Consider the following 21007-nt stretch of genomic DNA (forward strand, 5'->3'; position numbering starts at 1 on the left):
ATTATGTCCTTCCCCAACTAGCTTTTCTGTTCCCAGGCCCCCCATTCCTCACACTCTCAAATCTGTCTAATATTAGAATGAAATTTCATCCTGAAATAAAATTTGAATCATGTCACATTTTTGTCCCAAATCTTTCAATGGTCCAAATTTCTTCATGTGAAATTCAAGATTCACTACAACTTCCCCTTAATGTATTTCTAACACTAAGTAGCACTGCTCCTTTCAGGCCTCCTAACTGATGCATTCCTTCCCTGTTCTAAGCATGTGCCTGGTGCTCTACTATAGGCATCACTGTACACCCAACCCCCAACCAACTTTCAATGCCCAGTTCAAGAGCTTCTGCTTCCAGATAATGTCCAACTTATGGGAGAAAAATAACTTCCAATAAAAACAAATGATAAAATAAACCATAAGGTAATAAGCATACAAAGAGCCACAGCCTATGGCCTTTAAATGTGAAGAAAGAAAAATTAATGAAGTAGCATATTTTTAAAAAATTAATCTCCCGCATGCTTGAAGATGCTCAGACAGTAATTCCCCCTTATCCCAGTTTTGTTTTCTGTGGTTTCAGTTACTGGTGGTCAACTGTGGTTCAGAAACAGACGATCCATCTTCTGATATATAGTTCGAAGGTCAATAGTAACTTAACACTACATCACAATGCCTACACATCATTCACCTAACTTCATCTCATCCTATTGGTATTTTGTCATCTCACATTATCACAAGAAGGGTGAATACAGTTATTTTAAGAGAGAGACAGCATTCACATAACTTTTATTATAGTATACTCTTATAATTGTTTCATTATTAGTTGTTAATCTCTTACTATGCCTAATTTATAAATTAAACTTTATCATAGATATTTATGTACAGAGAAAAAATACATAATATATATAGGGTTCAGCACTATCCCCAGTTTCAGACATACACTAGGAGCCTTACAACATATTCCCCATGGATAAGGCACAACTACTGTATGGCAGAAGAAAACACTTTTAAGTTGAAATTTAAAAATAAAACACCTATGAAAGAAAATCTAATGGATGAACAGCTTTAATTTATTCAGTGTCCATAAATTCTGAATGTTTCAAAGACAAATGGATAGAGTTTATCTTGAATCATTTGAAAAAACCAAACAATCCAAACTATTTAATGCGATGGTCAATTACTTAAGAGAGAAAGAACAATCAACTGCTTAATTCTGATATACTACAGGCTTCAAAGGCCATATATATGATAAATGTCTTAATTCCCATGGAATTAATATCAAATTCCCTGGAAACAGATGGGAGATAATGTCAGGATTATAACCCTATAAACATAGTGGTTCCCCATTCTGTCACTTTCTTGCCTACTCACATCAACCCACAGTTTTATGAAATAGGCTAAACCACTAATATATCCAAATTTTTAACTTAACTGGCTACAAACTGAGCATTTTCCTGTCCTAAAGTTATATAAATGCCATCATGTCTTCAGACAACCAGCTTTCTGATCAACATAACTTTTAAAAGGATAGAAAGGCAGATGATGATCAGTGATTAATTTATCAATATGATATAAATAATGCTAAATATATCAATATGAATACTATGATCCTATTCAAGTATTGGGCATTTATTATCACTGATCTCATCTAAAAGTGCTCTAATATCAAATATTAGTAATATCATAAAAATGAGTGGATGCTAGCAAATACAAAAAAATAACATTAATAGTAAATGTTCTAAATATTTATTCCTTTTGAGTTAGACTAACATACACTTGCATGACAGTCCTGCATATAAATACTATCCCAAATTATACCTGGCAGCTAGGTAAATCTTCCCCAAAAAGGTGGTGCTGAAGAAGGCTGGTGATTCTGAGGAAAGGTAAGCAGAAGTCCTGTAAGTATTTTTCCATGGATTCAGGAGACCAAGCAATAGGGCTAACCTAAAGTCAAAAAAGAGAATTTAAACAATTCATTCTCTAATAGATATAGCTTAAAAATTATATTCATAATGGCAACAAAATCTAAATTTTTAACAAATAATCTCTACACCTAGAGCATACCATTGCACATTCCTGAGTTCCTTCTTCATGGTATAACTTTCCTTTAGACAGTTCACTTATCACAAAGCTCAGTAACACTTCATAAGACTTTTCTGCATCACATGCATTCTGGAAGAAATGAAAAATTAGTTCCATCAGTCACTGAAAATTACAAAAAAATTACATTGGAAAGAACACTTCTTAATAAGTAGGGGTATAATTATGACTACATTATTTTCACACATGTAAACTTCAAGTCCTCCAAATCTATGTACAACAGCACACCTCTGGATTCGCAAGGAAACTGGGTATGGGATTAAAACTATTGCAATACTTCTTTAAAAGACAGACGTAAATTATATAATGAATGAGTAAACAAACATATGTAAATCATATATTTTCACTCAGTAATTTCCACTCCTGGAAATTCTTCCTAGGGAAATAATCTAAAATAAAAAAAATAACTAAACCCCCAAGACATTCACTGTAATACTACAATACTGAAAAACTAGAAATGACCAACAAAAGTAAAGCAGTTACCTAAATTATTCCATATCAACTCAATAGAACATTTTATAAGCAGTGAATATGACATGACAAATTTGAGCTGAATGAAAAAATGTTTATAATATGATGTGAAAAAGGCCAAAAGCAGCATATATACATACACTCATTATAATGTAAAATCATACATGCATGAAATAACATGGACCACAAACTTTTTCTTTTACAATTTCTGTCAAATTCCTTGAATGGCATTTCTTTAAAAAACTTAATGTAAAAATAAAATAGGACAATGTTGTTGTTGTTGTTTTTTAAGTTTATTTATTTATTTTGAGAGAGAGTGCGAGCAGGGCAGGGGCAGAGGGAAAGGGAGAGAGAGAATCCCAAGCAGGCTCCACTGAGTGCAGAGACCCGTGGGGCTCAATCCCACAACCGTGACATCATGATCTGAGCTGAAATCAAGAGTCAGACACTCAACCACCCAGGCTGAGCCATCCAGGCACCACATGACAATATGTTTAATAAAGAAAATCCAGATACATTAAATAACAGCTTATAAATTAATTAAGCTTAATGATGCTATATTTTTATAAGAAAGGAAAAATAATGGCTATTTATAAATTCAAATTTATGTCAATAAGTTTTTATACAAATGTTTCTCTTTATATTCACTGAGATGCTGGAGGTTGTTTCAAGATACAATAAAGTATAGGGGCGCCTGGGTGGCTCAGTCAGTTAGGCGGCCGACTTCAGCTCAGGTCATGATCTTGCAGTCCGTGAGTTCAAGCCCCGCGTCGGGCTCTGTGCTGACAGCTCGGAGCCTGGAGACTGTTTCAGATTCTGTGTCTCCCTCTCTCTGACCCTCCCCCGTTCATGGTCTGTCTCTCTCTGTCTCAAAAATAAATAAAAACGTTAAAAAAAATTTTCTTAAAAAAAGATGCAATAAAGTATAAAATGGGCTACAGTAATAAGTCTGCTATGATGTCATTTATTCTACTCATTAACTATACTTTTTACATAGTAAAATATAAGATTTGAGTACACACTATGGGATATATACGTTTATCCTAACCATCTGATAATCACTAACAGTCCGATCTTTAGAATTTGTTATTTGACGATCCTTAGTCTTCCCCTGTGTTATTATGCTCTCCTCATCTAGACAGTAAATTCCAAAATGTCAGGAACTATGCTTTGTACTTTATATATATATCCATTTGCAGAACAAAAATTTGAGCAATAAACACCTGCTGCCTACTTAATAGAATTTCTTTTGGTACTGTTGGAATTTTTGACCTTGGAACTTGCCTAGATGTATCTCTTTTGGTAATAAGTTCTTTGCATTATCTTTAAATTACTCCTCTGCTTCTTTTTCATATCATTCAGCCATGTAGTGTTATCATGTCCTGATTCTAAACTACAAAAACAGTTCTGATTCTACAACCGCACTCTTTAAATCATGTGACCCACCCCCAATGGGGGTTTAAATGGGTGATGGGTATTAAGGAGGGCACTTGTGATGAGCACTGGGTATTATATGTAAGTGATGAATCACTAAATCCTGAAGCCAATATTATCCTATATGTTAATTAACTAGAATTTAAATAAAAACTTGAAAAAAACACAAAGATTAATTTAATCAGAGTAGTTTTTAAACAGAGTTCACTTAAACCCAAAATGTAGAAGACTCAAAAGAAAATATTACCATGATTTTGCACATATTAAAGTTTCTGGAAATATATAATTCAGCCTAAAATCTTCCTAAATTCAATATATTCTTCAGTAAAAGATACACAGAATACATAGCAACAGAAGAGTATTTCAAGTCAAAATACTTTCTAACTTATGGAAAAAAATACCCTCCAATAATAAGAAATGATGTTCAGATCATCCAGGTGAGTTACTGAGTGATAATCAGCTTTTAAGTCATTATTATCAAATATATTTTAAGAACTTTTTTTTATACATGGCAAGTACTGTATCAGATCAGAAAGTTAAATATAATTCACTCTCAATAAATAAATATTCACTCTTTTGTATTGAGAATTCTTCTGATCAGATTATTAGACAAGAAAATAGTTTTATTTCATACATATGTCTTAAGAAAGCATATTTTTATATACTTAATACATGAATTTACAAATAGGCTTGTAAAGCTTAAGAAGAGGACTTAGGAGACCATGGATGAAAGACCTAGAAACAGATCAAAAGAATCCAATGGGAAAGGTGGCAAAGGTATGCAGTTAATTAAAGAGAAAGATCAAGAGTTGAGAGTTGAGAGATCCAACAGTTATGTGTTGGGCAGATGCTTTGTTTAAATTACAGTAGTTCTTCAAATTTTGGGGATTTATACAGACACTATGGATATATGTTGGATGCTATCATCCTACTCCCCAGCAAAACACCACACCACAACACAACAGGACCTCAGATTATGAAATCCTGTTGTAAAGAGTCTTTTAAGAGAAATTTTAGTAACCAAAAGAACACAATTTATACTAACTATAATAATGATTATTCCAGCACAACTAAACCTTATTATCAAATTAACTCTAATATCCCTTTAAAAATACATACATAGTACCTATATTTTTATTGCCCTAGGCCAGATTACAGCTGGCCAAAATCTGTTTTCATTGGAATTATCAATACCTGAGGATAAGAAAATAGAGGGATAGAATGAATACATGAGACTCAACAAAGAAAGGAAATAAGTAAAGAAGTGGGGGTGAGAGAAGGAAGAAGGAAATAAAGAATGAATGATGCAGAATAGTTAAAAATCACAATGATGTATTTCATTCCTTGTAATATTGTTGCTATTATTTACCATCTGCTCTGTACCTAAATATTTAGATCTATTACAGAAAAAGCTAGTGACATGTGGCAAGCTAACCAAGAGAATATCATATTGTTTTTATTTGCTAAAAGCAATTTATATGGCTATAAACTTCTAAATTTATGTTCTGATAAGAATATGCCTTACATTAAATGTTTCATTAACTGTTTTTTTACATAGCTAACAATTATTAAATTGAGAAAGAAAATTGATAGAACAGTTACCTAAGTTAGTTCTATCATAGATTTACAATTGCCTGATTTTTTGTCATTAGGTCTCATTTTAGTAAACAATCAGATGAATAGATTTAGACCCAAATTATATCAGAAAATGTTTTAAATGTGTACTGTTTCATGATTAGACAGCTTACTAAAGAAAACATATGTAAACAATGAAACAGCATAGAAACCTAATATACCTTATTTGAATACTAACAATCCAAATATCAGATTACAGTGCAGAGAAATTGTAAGAATATTTAAAAAAAAAAAAAAAGAAAGAAAATTGCAGAAGGCAAAATTATCCAAGAACAAACTAGGAACAAGGAGGAAAAATCACTAAGGGAAAAGATATATCCATTTTGAGAATTTAGAATAAGAGAATTTTAGAAATAAAGGGGCTCTTATAAATTATATGTTCCAAATCTCTCAATTACCTTTGAGAAAACTAAAGTTCGGGAAGTTTATGTCTTGACCAAAAAAATAATAGCTCTATTTAGTGGCAGGAGCTCAGCCTAGTATTCAGGTTCAGTGTCCAACCAATATCCCTAATTAAGACATTATGAGCTTGGTGGTGATACTATATTAATTTTTTTTTTTTTTTTTTTTTTACACCAAATCATGGTTTGGGAGTAAACTAGTGATAAAAGTAAAGATTACATTGAATACATTTCATGTATTTATCATGGATTTTCTTTCCTTTGACATAAGTAGATGTGATTTTTTTTTTAATGTTTATTTTGAGAGAGGGAGAAAGAGTACAAGTGAGGGAGAGGCAGAGAGAGAGAGAGAGAGAGAGAGAGAGAGAGAGAGAGAGAGAGAGAGAATGAGAATCCCAAGCAGGCTCCAGGCTGTCAGTGCAGAGCCCAATGTGGGGCTGGAACTCACGAACTGTGAGATCATGATCTGAGCCAAAATTGAGAGCTGGACACTTAACCTATTGAGCCACCCAGGCGCCCCATGATTTAAGTAGATAACTGGAACCTTTCAAAGAGGTTTGAACCTATTGAAGAGTCTATAAACCAATCAAGAGGTTCAGTTAACACTACACTTACTATTTTTTCCTACCAACTTCCCCAAATACACCCTGAAGTAGTTTTCTTATTTTACCTACCTCTAAGCCAAACCACTCAGTCAGTTCTTCGGTTCTATAGTATCACATTTGTTCTCGAGTCACTGAAAACACTTACATTTAACTAAACTTGGACAATTTTTCAAAATTGTTTATGTAATTTTAACTTGATAACTTTAAATTTGTAAGAACTTACACATTTTTTTTAAGATAGAAAAATTAGTATTTAAAGAAGCATAATTAAGAAAAGGTTAAGATTTTTAAATTTATAGGTGACACATCAAAAGCCATCTTTGGACTGACTGCAAATAGGAGCAAGGAGAAGAAAAGATGACAAATGAGTAAAATAGGTAAGTCTGCAGACATTTTATTACTTACTCACTGCATTGGTACAATTTTCATAACTTCTCTAAGTTTAAGGCTTACAAGCAAAAGCAAAACAAAACTGCCCAAATAAGAAGAGGAAAAGGCCAAGGTTTAGAGATAGATGAAGAAGACTTCACCATCCAAGGAAATATTTTTAACTTTGTTTAACCTGAAGGTGCTCCATTTCCAGTGGAAATACTATTTTTTTTTTAATTTTTTTTTTCAACGTTTTTAATTTATTTTTGGGACAGAGAGAGACAGAGCATGAACGGGGGAGGGGCAGAGAGAGAGGGAGACACAGAATCGGAAGCAGGCTCCAGGCTCCGAGCCATCAGCCCAGAGCCTGACGCGGGGCTCGAACTCACGGACCACAAGATCGTGACCTGGCTGAAGTCGGACGCTTAACCGACTGCGCCACCCAGGCGCCCCGGGTGGAAATACTATTAATAACTCATTTTGCCTTTCAAACATCTAATCTCATTCATTCATATCTCCAACTTAAATGAGTTCACCAAACTATAAATGACAAATTCAGACAAGACACCAACCTTTTTGAGAGCTCCCGTGTGTTTCCAGGCTAACCTATCTTCCTCATTGCATTTAACTGAAAGTGCCACAAGAGCTTGTGTGTATAGTAGGGTGAAAAGCACCTTCACAATGCAGGTGAAGTGGTCTAGAAGAGAAAGAGAGGATCATTATTTCTTTGGAATCTAGACATTTTGTACTCAAGATCATTTCACAAATACGTCTTTCCTTGAACATGTAATTGGTTTTTGTTCAACACTTCACCTAATAAAATGAAATTATAAAGTGATATTATATTTGCTACCCACCTGATCTGAAATTATGAAAACAAAATTCCTTTATTCATCCACAGAATATGTAAATGAGAGGCATTTAGCGCAGTGTAAAGTGTGCTCTGTTTTAGACGAACAGAGTGCTAATGCCACTCAAGCTGTGTAATGTTGGCAAATCCCCTTCCTGATCATTATGTACTTAACAATGATGTCTGAGAACAGTGTTAAACCAACACTTCATCCACTTCTAATATTATATAAACCTTATAAGGAATATCATATCATATCATATTATATATAATACAAAACTTCTAAAGTTAAAAAAAAAAAAAAGAAATCCCAGTATTTTAGCCACTCTAATTGAGTTTTAAAACTCAATTTACAACTATAACAATGCAAAAACAATATTAACAATACATAAAATGCCTGGTAGCTTCTGGCACATATTAGGTACTTAATAAATGGTAGCTTAAAAATTACAAGTAATATTTACATACAGCTAATAACTTAGAAAATTTCCTTGAATGTCTCATTCAATCCTCATAAGTCTCAGTTGGACATCTGAGTTTCAAAATGATGTGCTGCTGATAACAAAGCTAATAAACATCCAGGTCTGAACTTGAATCCATATAGATGATTTTACTGCAGATTCAGTATTCCTTCTATTATATTATGCGGTTCCCCTAATAAATGGATACTACCATTTAGTCAGTCGCTGGGGTCAGAAACTTGTAGATATCCTTGATACTTTCCTATTTCATTCTCCCTACATGAAAAAAAATCACCAAGTCCTGTCAATTCTACTTTAAAAATATCTCGAGTCAATTCTAAAATCCTAGACCAGGCTTCCATCCTTTCTTGCCTATGCCCAAAATTCCAGCCCTAAGTAGTTGTGTTCAGGGTGCCCCAAGACCACTTCCAGGCTTGATGATTCACAGGAAGGCTCACAAGACTCAACATACAGTCCTATGATTCATTATAGCAAGAGCTATAAAGTAAAATCAGCAAAGACAAAAGGCACATTGGGTGTAGTCCAGATGAAATCCAGAGTTCTTTACCAGTATTCTAGCACAGGGCATGCTTAACTCCCCCAGCAATAAGTTATAACAGACTGTGAGATATAGACACCAGGAGAGCCTGTTAAGAAATTGAGTGCCCAAGGTTTTTACTGGGGGAAGTTCACACAGGAACCCTTTGCCTAGCACAAACTAAGTTTTTAGACTCCCAGAAGGAAAGCAGGTGTGTTCGGCATAAACCACTGTTTGTACAGTTTAGGCATAGTGACCCACTCCCATCAGTTCTGTGGACGGTGGGGGTGGTAGAGACCCTTCCAAAATCAAAGTTCCCAGATGCCAGTTAAGTGCCAACCTTGTAAGCAGGCCTTTCAAAAGTTAACAGGTCTTCTATGTTAAGTCTTTCTTGCACAGTGGTTTATGTGCATCACCTCTTAGTCCCCTGCAATCTTTTTTATTTTTATTTTTTACAGCCAGACTCATCTTTTTAATTTTTTTTAAATTTATGTATTTATTTTGAGAGAGACAGAGAGACCGAGCAGGGGAGGGTCAGAGAGAGAAGGAGAGGGCAGGCTCTGCTCTGTCAGCACATAGCCCGACACTGGGCCTGATCCTACAAACCAGAAGATCATGATCTGAGTTGAAAACAAGAGTTGGACACTCAAGTGACTGAGCCACCCAGGCACCCAAACTGATCTTTTTAAAAGAAATATCTAGCATCCTTCTACTGAGTCTCTGTACAAGATGAAACACTCTTTCCTTCCTCAAAGCCTGGCTAACTCTTAGGTGACACCTTAAAGTCACTTCCTAAGGAAAATCTTTCCTGATTTTAAAATGAGTATGTGTGAGTGCATACATGTGCGAGCCTTGTCTCTTACTCATGTTGATGACTCAGGGTGGGAACTTATAGCTGAGCCAGCTGTGGGATTTTTCTAACTGGAGGTAAATGGAAGGTATAAAAATGTGAGTCTAGAAGTGTCACAGGTCATGTTCCTAGTCTATGGCAGACTGTCTAAAGTAACACTGAATAAAGCAGATCCATTAAGACAAGAAACCTAAGATGCCAGCATCCAAAGTTCTGGTTCTGGTCATTCCCGAGACTACCCTTAACTCCTACAGTTTGGTTATGTGAGTACATTAGTGCTCTTCCTTTGTGCTTATAGACTAGCTCTAAATGGATTTCTAAATGTCCTAACACCTAGGTGCTGAACATATGCCAGGATAAAGACAATAAGAACTTACAATCTAGATAGAGAGAGAGGAAGAGAGAAACAGAGGGCTACATGCATACACATGGTATACTGGGAGAAAATAAGAGGAGGAACTAACCTAATTCAAGGGCAAGGCATAGAAAAAAACATAATAAAGCTTTCTATTTCAGTGAGGAAAGTTAAGTCTTGAATGATGAAGAGAAATAAGCCATAATAAAGAAGGCAAGGGGGAAGGGAAAGGTAAAGAAAGGGGGATTCCAGATAGATGAAGCCATTTTTTGAGGGCACAGAAAAAGCCTAAGCTTTACAAGAACTGTAAACTGTCCAGTGTAACTAGAATACAAGTAGTGATTTTTGATAGATGAGGCTAGGAAAGCAATCTTTATTGCTGAAGATGAAAGGTTATGAACTACAGGCTATCTGTGGTCTACAGAGAGGTTTGGTTTGCCTCTATCCTATTTAGTTTTTAGTTACTGACATTTAAAAATAGGATATTTCTTATACAAGTCAAGAATTCCCCTTACTCTTAAAAAAACAGGGGGCGCCTGGGTGGCTCAGTCGGTTGAGCGTCCGACTTCAGCTCAGGTCACGATCTCGCGGTCCGCGAGTTCGAGCCCCGCGTCGGGCTCTGGGCTGATGGCTCAGAGCTTGGAGCCTGCTTCTGATTCTGTGTCTCCCTCTCTCTCTGCCCCTCCCCCGTTCATGCTGTGTCTCTCTCTGTCTCAAAAATAAATAAATGTTAAAAAAAAAAAATTTTTTTTAAAAATAAAAAAACAGGAAGATCTGACAACACTGGGGCCACATTTTTACATGCCAACAATGATTTGGAACTGAGTAGTAACTGTCCTCTTTGGCCAAGCATTCATTCTCTAGCTTATCAGTCTCCTACTCCCAATTACATCAAACCAAAGACTATTTCACAAGTAGTCAGTATATAACATTATTGTTAAGAATGAATTTAGGCTATGAAGCCAAATTGTCTAGATTTAAATTCTGACTCTTCAGATCTCAAGCAGGTTAGTAATATACACTTGCTTTATGTCCTATTCTATTTAATGGAGACAATAATCTCATCTACCTTAAAGAGATTAAGTGAAATAAGGTTTATACCTAAATGCTTAAAACAGTGATCAGCAATGGCAATCAGTAAATATCTGGTTTATTTATTCATTTTTTTATTTTTAGAGAGAGAGTACGAGCTGGGAGAGGGGCAGAGGGAGAGAGGGAGACATCTTAAGCAGGTTCCACACTCAGTGCGGAACCCAATGCAGGGCTGGATCCCAGTTCCCTGCGATCATGACCTAAGCCAAAATCAAAAGTCGGATGCTCAACCAACTGAGCTACCCAGCTGCCCCAATATATTAGTATTTATTACTTGTTTGATATCTACAGGCATACAGACTGGGTAATAAGCCACTGAAACACTTTAAGCATGAGAATGATAATATCAGATTTGCATTTTAAAATGTTCACTGCTGCTTCTTTAGAAGAAAGGGATTGAAACAAACCAAGACTAGAGGCAAGACAACCTATTAACAAACAGCAAAAGTACCATACCTGAGAGATTCGATGACCTGAACTACAGAAGAATGATGATGATGGAGAGAATGAGTTAAATTAGAGAAGTATTTAGATGACAAAAATGATAGGACTTGGTAGCCTTTTGGAGGTAGAGAATGATGGTGTCTTTCATTGTATAACAAAGAGTAGACAGTAGCAGCACTGACTAAAATGGAACGACTGAAATAGAGGAAAAGAGTAAGTCTTGATGAGTAGAAAATGAATTAAGGAATTCACCAAGGAATTGTCGACTGCAGCTAGAGATTTGGGAATCATCAGAGAACAGGTGAACTGACGCTATGGGAAAGAAGACAAAATTGAGAAAGGGACAGGAACTAAGAGACAACTCCAAAAATGGTGAAAAGAGGAGGTGAATAAAAAGGAGCCATGAAAACGAGTGAAAAAGAGACAGGAAGAGAACCAGAAGAGGATGGTATCATCAAAGTCAAGGAAAGACTATTTCATGACTTAATTGAATGTTTCAATAGAATGATGAAAATTAATAGAATTTGTCTACTAAGCACAACAAAATGAGGAAGTCATTTAATATTGCTCAGAAATATCACTCATATATGACTACTCCCATCGTAAACTACACAAATTTTTTGTTTGTTTAAAAAGAAGTAGGAGGCCTTGGTGGTTCAGTTGCTTAAGTGTCCAACTCTTAATTTCAATTCAGGTTATGATCTCACAGTTCATGAGATGGAGCCCTGCATCAGGGCTGTCAGCACAGAGCCTGTTTGGGATTCTCTCTCTCCCTCTCACTGCCCTTCCCCTGTGTGTGCATGTGCATGCGCTCTCTCTCTCTCAAAATAAACACTCAAAAAAAAAAAAAAAAAAGAAGAAGAAGAAGAAGAAGACATATATTTTAAGGAAATAAGAGCCAGTATAAGAGTAATCATAGCTTTTCCTTGTAGCAATGTACTAATTCCTAGTTTTAGTCATTTTATCTGCCTTGGTGATCATCATTTTTCAAGTATTTCAAATGGCAGTTTAAGCTTAAGCTTTTGCTTAAGTGCTCACATTCACTAACATATGTAACAAATATTTACTAAATGATTGCCACGTGAAGTCAATGTTTCTCAGGGACTTGGAAGAAAACAAGGAATCACTCATATAACATATAACATGTACATTAGGTTCCCAGGCTGTTATCTTAGAAGGCTGCAACAGAGAACAAAGCCCTTCAAACCAATTATCAACTTTTTAAAGGAGAGGGAAACTGGATATCTACTCTCAGTCAATGTGCTTTTAAAACAACCAAAACCAAAAGCCCACCATCAAACCACCTGAGTGTGAACAAAGGAAGACCAATACTTAACTTGAAATGCATTTAGAAGCAAACAGACCATGAACGATGGCACAGATTTTTTTTAAATTTTTTTCTTAGTGTTTTTAATTATTTTTGAGACAGAGAGAGACAGAACATGAGCAGGGAAGGGGCAGAGAGGGAGACACAGAATCTGAAGCAAGCTCCAGGCTCTGAGCTGTCAGCACAGAGCCTGACACGGGGCTCGAACTCACAGACTGTGAGACCATGACCTGAGCTGAAGTCGGACACTAAACCGACTGAGCCACCCGGGCGCCCCATGATGGCACAGATTTTAAGTATTATAGAGCTACTACATGACAGGAAACAAGGGTGGGGGATCATGGTGCTGGGAAGGCTGCTAATAATTAAAAAAATGATTTCATGAGATACAGAGTTTGGTATGATAGAAATGTTAGCCTATAGCTCTTTAAAAAGTGAATTTTTCCTTAGAATCAAAAATGAAAATTATATTCCTTACTTCCTATTCTAAACGTCTGAGAACTGAAGTTTCTGACCTCCTATACAGGTGCAACATCCACATCATTAGACTATTTGAGAACATGAAGTCATCAGTTTCATTATTTATATTTAAATCATCATTTTAAAAAGTTGTAAACATCATAACTCATGAAATGAAGACATTTTAAATAGATAACATGTGTAAATCTTTGCCTTATTTCTGACTTATTTTCAGCAAGATAAAAATCCTAAAAAAGGAATAAATAGTTCAAAGGGTATTGACATAACTGAGACAGCAGCATGACTCTTTAATGATACCAATAAAATCTGATTCAACCAGATTCTCTCCCGTGGGTAATGTATAAACACACAATGAGAAATTTTCAAAAATAAGATCATTAAATATTTAGTGAGTACCCTCTTTATGTAATGGCATTTTTGCTGGGTGTTATAAGAGTAATCCAAGGAACCGACAGTCTTCTGGGGTGATACTGGCTTGCCTACAGGTACCATGTTTAGTGCAGGTGAGATAATTAAAACAAACAGGATTCAGATGCCTGCAGAAATTCCTTTCCCATAAAGTGTTTTAGAGTTAAGGTAACACAAAATACTCCAACTTCTTTTAGGACAAAGTATAATATATGTAAAGTAATAAAACTCTTGGGGGAAAATCATACAAGTAAACAGGACACAATCTAAAGACTGTATCAGACATTTTACTGTTTTCTTAAAATTACCATGAAAAACTTTTATAAAGAAATATACTATTGCACTACTTCAGTAAAGCACTCTGCACATATCCATATAAACATCAAATCTTCTCAATCTTCTCTTTCATGATCTGAGCTTCTAAGTACACATGTTCTCTCTTCAAAAAGTCTAGTCCACAACAAAAATCAACTTGTGATGTGTTTTGTGTGATACGCTCAACTCTATTTTCTCGTTGATGAGTGAAGAACCCAAATAGTTTAGTAAGACTTTCTTTGCATTAATCAACAGCGCACCGAGAAAAGATCCTGAGCCCATCTAACAACTAATAAGGTAGTTAAAGCTGCTCCCTTGGGTATACTTCAGGGCAATTGTGGTTTGGGTCTACTAAAATGCCAACATTCTCAAAGAACATTATATAGAAAAGACCATAATATAAGACATAAAGATTCAAACCAAAGCAATAGCTTTCTTGAATTTCAAAACAGAAAATAAGCAATTTACCAGAAAATAAGACAACTGGATATTTAACATATCCAGTCCACAAACATTTACTGGGCATATTATGTAGCAGGTAGGTACTAGGGATACAGGTAAAATGATGCAAATCCTAGAGGAACTGATAGTTTAGAGCAGGGGATTTAAAGAAAATCTACCATTATTTTCATGAGACAACTGTCAAAACAGAACTATAGACAAGATATTATGGGAAAGGGAAAAACGCATATTTAAGAGAAAGGCTTCCAGGAGAAAGTAACACTTAAGGTAAAAGTACCACTGGCAGTTATTAATGGAGAAATGGCAAAAATTTAAACATGCTCAAAACTCTCCTACCTTAAAAACAAACAAAAAATAGCTCCTTTGATATATCCACACATACCTTCTGCTCTCTCCCCACATTCGTTCTTGATAGTTCTCTCTGCTGTTTCCTCATTGCCCTGTCATTTCTCATCCCACTATAATCTACTTCTGATTCTCCAACTGCACAAAAGCAACTTCCTTATTATTATTCCTTATTACTGCATATAACCAGGAGTCCTCAGGAGAATTTATAGCTAACTCATTTTTAGGGGTGAAGATCCTTTTGAAAACCTTGTTAAGGGCTATGGAGCTTCTCAGAGAAAAAATGCACACGTACATATAAAAATTTCCTATATCATTTTAGGAGATTCATGAATTCCTACTTTTGAACTCTTAAATCACAAATTAAAAGGACTTGAAAGGAGGAGTTAAGATGGCAGAGGAGTAGGGGGACCCTATACTTCCTTGTCCCTCTCAACACAGCTAAATAAATATCAAATCATTACGTGTGTCCCAGAAATTGATCTGAGGACTGAGAAAACAAACTGCACAACTAGAAGGAGAAAAGGCCACATCATGGAAGGTAGGAGGTGTGGATTCATGATTTGGGGAAGAAAAAAATTGATGGTGCTGCTGAGGGGAGGAAGCCCTGATCAGAGAGGAGAGAAAGAACGGGACACAGGGCACAGGGAACAGAGCACAGAACAAGAAAAAACCCTTCCCCAAAACCACACAGGGAAAATGAGAGGGAGTGATTATTCCATGTTTTTACAAGCAGTGGAGCTCAAAGTCTAAAGTTTTAGAAGTCTGGAGGCCCAGGAGCAGACAGTGTGGCCTGAAGATCCCCTGGGTCACACTGGGAGAGACAGTTTGTCTTCTTGAGTGCATTTGAGAGAAGTAGCACTGCCTCTCTGGGGACAAAAGAGCCAGGGGGTACCACTGAACTGCCCTTTTCATTAGCATAGGAACAGAGGTACCTGCTGAGGACAGCTAACCTGGATGCCAGCTTTTTGCAGTGCTTTACCATAAACTCTAAGTCTCTGCATGTTCCTGCAATTGCCCTCGTGGGACAAACCACCACTAGTCACAGCGCAGTGAGACCCCTCCCCCAGAGGATCAGCACGGGCCATTCTGCATCAGGTCCCTAAGATTTGGAGTTTTGAAACACAGCCTGCACACCTGAGATGCAGGAACACTGTACCACCAGGTGGGCAGATGGCTCAAACACACACAGGGTGAAGGCAGGGACCTGAGAGAAGCCTGGGACACACACAAGGGGAGATCATATGCTCTTCTGTGAGGGCTTCCTGAACTCCCTTCTTGGGGGACTAGAGAGCTGGCTGATGCCATTTTTACCCCTGCCTGTCAGCACAGACAGACCAGTAAGCAGGATAGTGGTCACAGTGGAGGCTTGAGTGACTTAAACCAAGCCATGCCCCCCTGCATTCTGCAAGTGCTTTTCTTTCTTTCTTTTTTTAAACTAGGACAATTGTGCTTAAACTCAGAGCAGCAGTGGGCCTCCCCCCAGAAGACCAGCACAAACCTTGTGCACACACCGAGACTATTGACCACAGAGTGTTCCAAAGCTTTAGCTCTAGAGGAAACAGGATTTAGCCTCCTTTAACAAGCATACCAAAACACACCTAGTTAAAATTCACCACACAATGGACAAAATCCAAACACTCCTCACTGTAGGCAAGGAGAAACTCTGCAGAGGACTGACCACAGCAAAAGAACAGCCAATACACAACAGCAGAGTGCATACACCAGGAACATTTCCTGAAGCATGAGGTCCTGGACAGTATATGACCTCTTCCTAATATAGCCATTACTCGCAGGAGCAGGAAACATAACAGACTTTCCTCACACACAGAGGACAGAGACCTAGACAAAATGCCAAGATGAAGGTATTCATCCCAAAAGAAAGAACAGGAAGAGGCCATGGCCAGGGATTTAATCAAAACAGATATAAGTAATATGCCTGAATCAGAATTTAAAACAACAATTATAAGGATACTAACTGGGCTAGAAAAAAAGTATAGGAGATACCAGGAAGTCCTTTACTGTAGAGATAAAAGACCTAAAAACTAGTCAGTCCCAAATAAAAAATGCTATAACTGAGATGCAAAACCAACTGGTTGTAATGACCACAAAGATGGAAGAAGCAGAGGAATGAATAAGTGGTACAGAAGATAAAATTATGAAAAATAATGAAGCCAAAAAGAAGAAGGTAAGAAAGCTATTGGATCATGAATATAGACTTAGGAAACTCAGCAACTCCATAAAGGTTAATAACATTCCTATAATAGGAATCCCAGAAGAAGAAGAGAGGGGAAAAGGAGAAAGTTTATTTGAGCAAATTATAGTTGAAAACTTCCCTAATCTGGGGAAGAAAAGACATCCAAATGCAGGAGGCACAGAGAACTCCCATCAAAATCAACAAAAACCAGGCCAACATAAAGACATATCATAGTAAAATTTGGAAAATACAGATAAGGGAAGAATCCTGAAGGCTGCAAGGGAAAAGAAATTCCTAACCTACAAGGGAAGACAAGGTTAGCAGCAGATCTCTCCTTAGAAACTTGGCAGGCCAGTAGGCAGTGGCATGATATACTCAAAGTGCTGAATAGGAAAAATACACAGCCAAGAATACTTTATCCAGCAAGGCTGTCGTTCAAAACAGAAGGAGAGATAAAGAGTTTCCCAGACAAACAAAAACTAAAGGAGTTCATAATCACTAAACCAGCCCTGCAAGAAATATTAAAGGGACTCTTTGAGTGGGAAAGAAAGATCAAAAGCAACAATGACTAGAAAAGAACAAAGAAAAACTCCAGAAACACTGATTTTGCAGGTAATACAACAGTAGTACATTCATACCTATCAATATCACTCTGAATATAAACACTCCAATCAAAAGATATAGGGTATCAGAATGGATAAAAAACAAGACCCATTTATATGTGCCTACAAGAAACTCATTTGAGACCTAAAGACACCTACAGATTGAAAGTGAGAGAATGAAGAACCATTTAGCATGCTAATGGACATCAAAAGAAAGCTGGAGCAGCTGTGCTTATATCAGACAAACTACATTTTAAAACAAAGACTGTAACAAGATATGAAGAAGGGCACTATATCATAATAAAGAGGCTCTATCCAACAAGAAGATCTAACAATTGTAAATATTTATGCCCCCAACCTGAGAGCACCCAAAAATATAAATCAATTAAACACAAACATAAAAAAACTCATTGATGATAATACAATAATAAGAGGGGAATTTAACACCCCACTTACAGCAATGGACAGATCATCTAAGCAGAAAATCAACAAGGGAACAATGGCTTTGAATGACACACTGGACCAGATGGACTTAACAGATATAATTAGAATATTTCATCCTAAAGCAGCAGAATACACATTCTTCTTCTCAAGTGCACAAGGAACATTCTCCAGAATAGATCACATACTGGGTCACAAATCAGCCCTCAACAAGTACAAAAAGATTGAGATCATATCATGCATATTTTCAGAGCACAACACTATGAAACGTGAAGTCAACCACAAGAAAAAATTTGGAAAGGCCACAGATACATGGAAGTTAAAGAACATCCTACTAAAGAATGAATGGGTTAACCAGGAAATTAAAGAAGAAATAAAGAAACAGAAGGAAGCAAATGAAAATGAAAACATGACAGTCTAAAACCTTCTGACTGCAGAAGAGGGAAGTATATAGCAATAAAGGCCTACCTCAAGAAGCAAGAAAAGTCTCAGACACACAACCTAACCTTACACCTAAAGGATCTACAAAAGAAACAGCAAATAAAGCCTAAAGCCAGCAGAAAAAAGGGAAATTAAAATAAATATTAGAGCAGAAATAAATTATATAGAAACAACAACAACAACAAAACAGTAGAACAGAGGCTCCTGGGTGGCTCAGTCGGTTGGGCAGCCAACTCCAGCTCAGGTCATGATCTCACAGTTTGTGGGTTTGAACCCCACATTGGGCTCAGTGCTGTCAGGACACAGCTTGCTTTGCTTCAGATCCTCTGTCTTCCTCTCTCTCTGCCCCTCCCCTGCCTGTGTTCTCTATCTCAAAAATAAATAAGCATTAAAAAAAACAAAACAAAACAAACAAACAACCCAGTAGAACAGACTAACAAAACTAAGAGCTGGTTCTTTGAAAGAATTAATAAAAAAGAATGAAATCTTGCCATTTGCAATGACATCAATGGAGCTAGAGAATATTATGCTAAGTAAAATAAGTCAGCCAGAGAAACACAAATACCACATGATTTCATTCATATGTGTAATCTAAGAAACAAAACAAATGAGCAAATGAGAAAAAAGAGAGAGAGACAAACCAAGAAACAGACTCCTACTTATAGAGAGCAAATTCATGGTTACTAGAAGGGAGGTGGGTAGGTGGATGAGTTAAACAGGTGACAGGGATTAAGGAGTATACATGTGTTGAACACTGGGTGATGTATGTTAGTGTTGAGATACTATATTGTATGCCTGAAACTAATATTACTCAGTATGTTAACTAGCTAGAATTTAAATAAAAACTTTTAAAAAGTGGGCAAAAGACACGAACACTTTTCCAAAGAACACATCCAACAACAACCTTCATTTCATTGTCATCTTCTTTTAGACATATGAACTATTTACTACTAATAAAAAAATAGTACAGTCATTTACCTCAAAACATTTCCAGCAGACTGAATATTTGTCCCCACTATTTTTAGAATATTATATATACTATATAATTTAAGAATCGGAATTATAAAGACATACCTTTGCGTAAGGGTTGTGGCATCATTAAGATCTGGATGAGCAAAAGGGATGTAACATCATGATAAAGAATTGGAACCTCAGGCTGTTGTTCTTCATTTCCCTGCCTAAAAAAAATGCATAATTACTTAAGACAATATTGCGTATCTTTTCTAATTCATTTTATATTTCACATATATGTCTAAGGAACAGAAATTAAACTTTCATAAACAATTGAGAAATCTCAAAAGAAAAGGTTAGGGGCCATGTTTTTTGCCTAAAAGTATAATCTTTTAAATCTATCTATTCCCTTGATTCTGCCTAATATGAACAAATTATATACAAAATTTATTAGATCTTATTTAAGGAAACAATTGGATACATTAACTTGATTATGAGTCTTTCTGATCTCTTAGATTACAGAAATCAAATGAAGGATTAATTGGAAATTTAGAGGATTAGTTTCACTATAAATGTGGTGGCATATAGGACACTTGCTGTCACAAACTTCACACTAAAAAGTAAATGTTCATATTATTAAAAAGAACAGGTACAATTCGCAAACAAGTTACATTCAAGAGGCATGGTTAATATTTTTTTATTAAAAAGTTGTTTCAATTTTATGACTAACATAAAATTCAAAAAATTCTTTAACACTTTCAAAAAAAAAAAATAGGCAGAACTTAAACTATAAAAGACAAAGTAGGAAACCTCAGCAATGTGTGGTACTATGAGGAACAGAATATATTCTAAAGCAGATCTCATTCTAGATCTGTTAAGAATTTTTAAAACTCTTATAGAAGGATACATTTTTTGATCTTAGGTTTAATTTTTAATTCATAAAACAAAAGCAAATCTTAAGTTTCTAAAGAATTCAATAAATTCTGAAGCTATACTTCAGACTAGATTTGGGATGAACAAAAATTGCTCAACTCTTTTATTAGGCTCCATCATTCAGTAAATACTTACTGATCACTTATTATATGTCAGGCACTGGAAGCACTGGCAAGTAAACCAATGCCTGCTGCTGTGAAGCTTATAACTGCCAGAGGAAGAAGACAGCTCTTTCAGTGTCTCCATTCTCTACAAATAACCCTTTAATTTACTTGCCTCCCTCTCTAAAGCTAACCTTCCATTAACGCTATGAATCCTATTTGTCTCTCCAATCTTTTTTAACAAACCCAAAGTACTTTTTAAAAAAACAGGGAGGGAGGCACCATTTGTTCACCTAGTATTCAAATCCCCACCAAAATGGTTTTCCACATGGCCAACAATGATCTCTTAATTACAAAATCTAGTGGACATTTTTCAACTTTATCATACTGACCCTTGACTTTGCATAC

At 36.0% G+C, this 21007-nt stretch overlaps 1 protein-coding gene across 7 annotated transcripts in view; it reads right to left on the reverse strand.

Moving 5' to 3' along the window:
- UBR3 (ubiquitin protein ligase E3 component n-recognin 3) overlaps positions 1–21007 on the reverse strand; it is a 239015-nt gene that overhangs the window by 22287 nt on the left and 195721 nt on the right. For 4 of the 7 annotated variants that reach the window (XM_058714506.1, XM_058714495.1, XM_058714486.1 and 1 more), the window contains 4 exons: positions 19689–19792; positions 7579–7703; positions 2056–2163; positions 1810–1935 (listed from right to left, as the gene is read on the reverse strand). In XM_058714506.1, the coding sequence (XP_058570489.1) occupies positions 1810–1935; positions 2056–2163; positions 7579–7703; positions 19689–19792 (463 nt within the window). Of the gene's footprint in view, positions 1–1809; positions 1936–2055; positions 2164–7578; positions 7704–19682; positions 19793–21007 lie in introns of those variants that run through there. The other 3 variants (XM_058714537.1, XR_009257324.1, XR_009257322.1) reach the window with 3 other exon arrangements.

The sequence above is a fragment of the Neofelis nebulosa genome, chromosome 2, assembly GCF_028018385.1.
Source record: "Neofelis nebulosa isolate mNeoNeb1 chromosome 2, mNeoNeb1.pri, whole genome shotgun sequence".
NCBI lineage: Eukaryota > Metazoa > Chordata > Mammalia > Carnivora > Felidae > Neofelis > Neofelis nebulosa.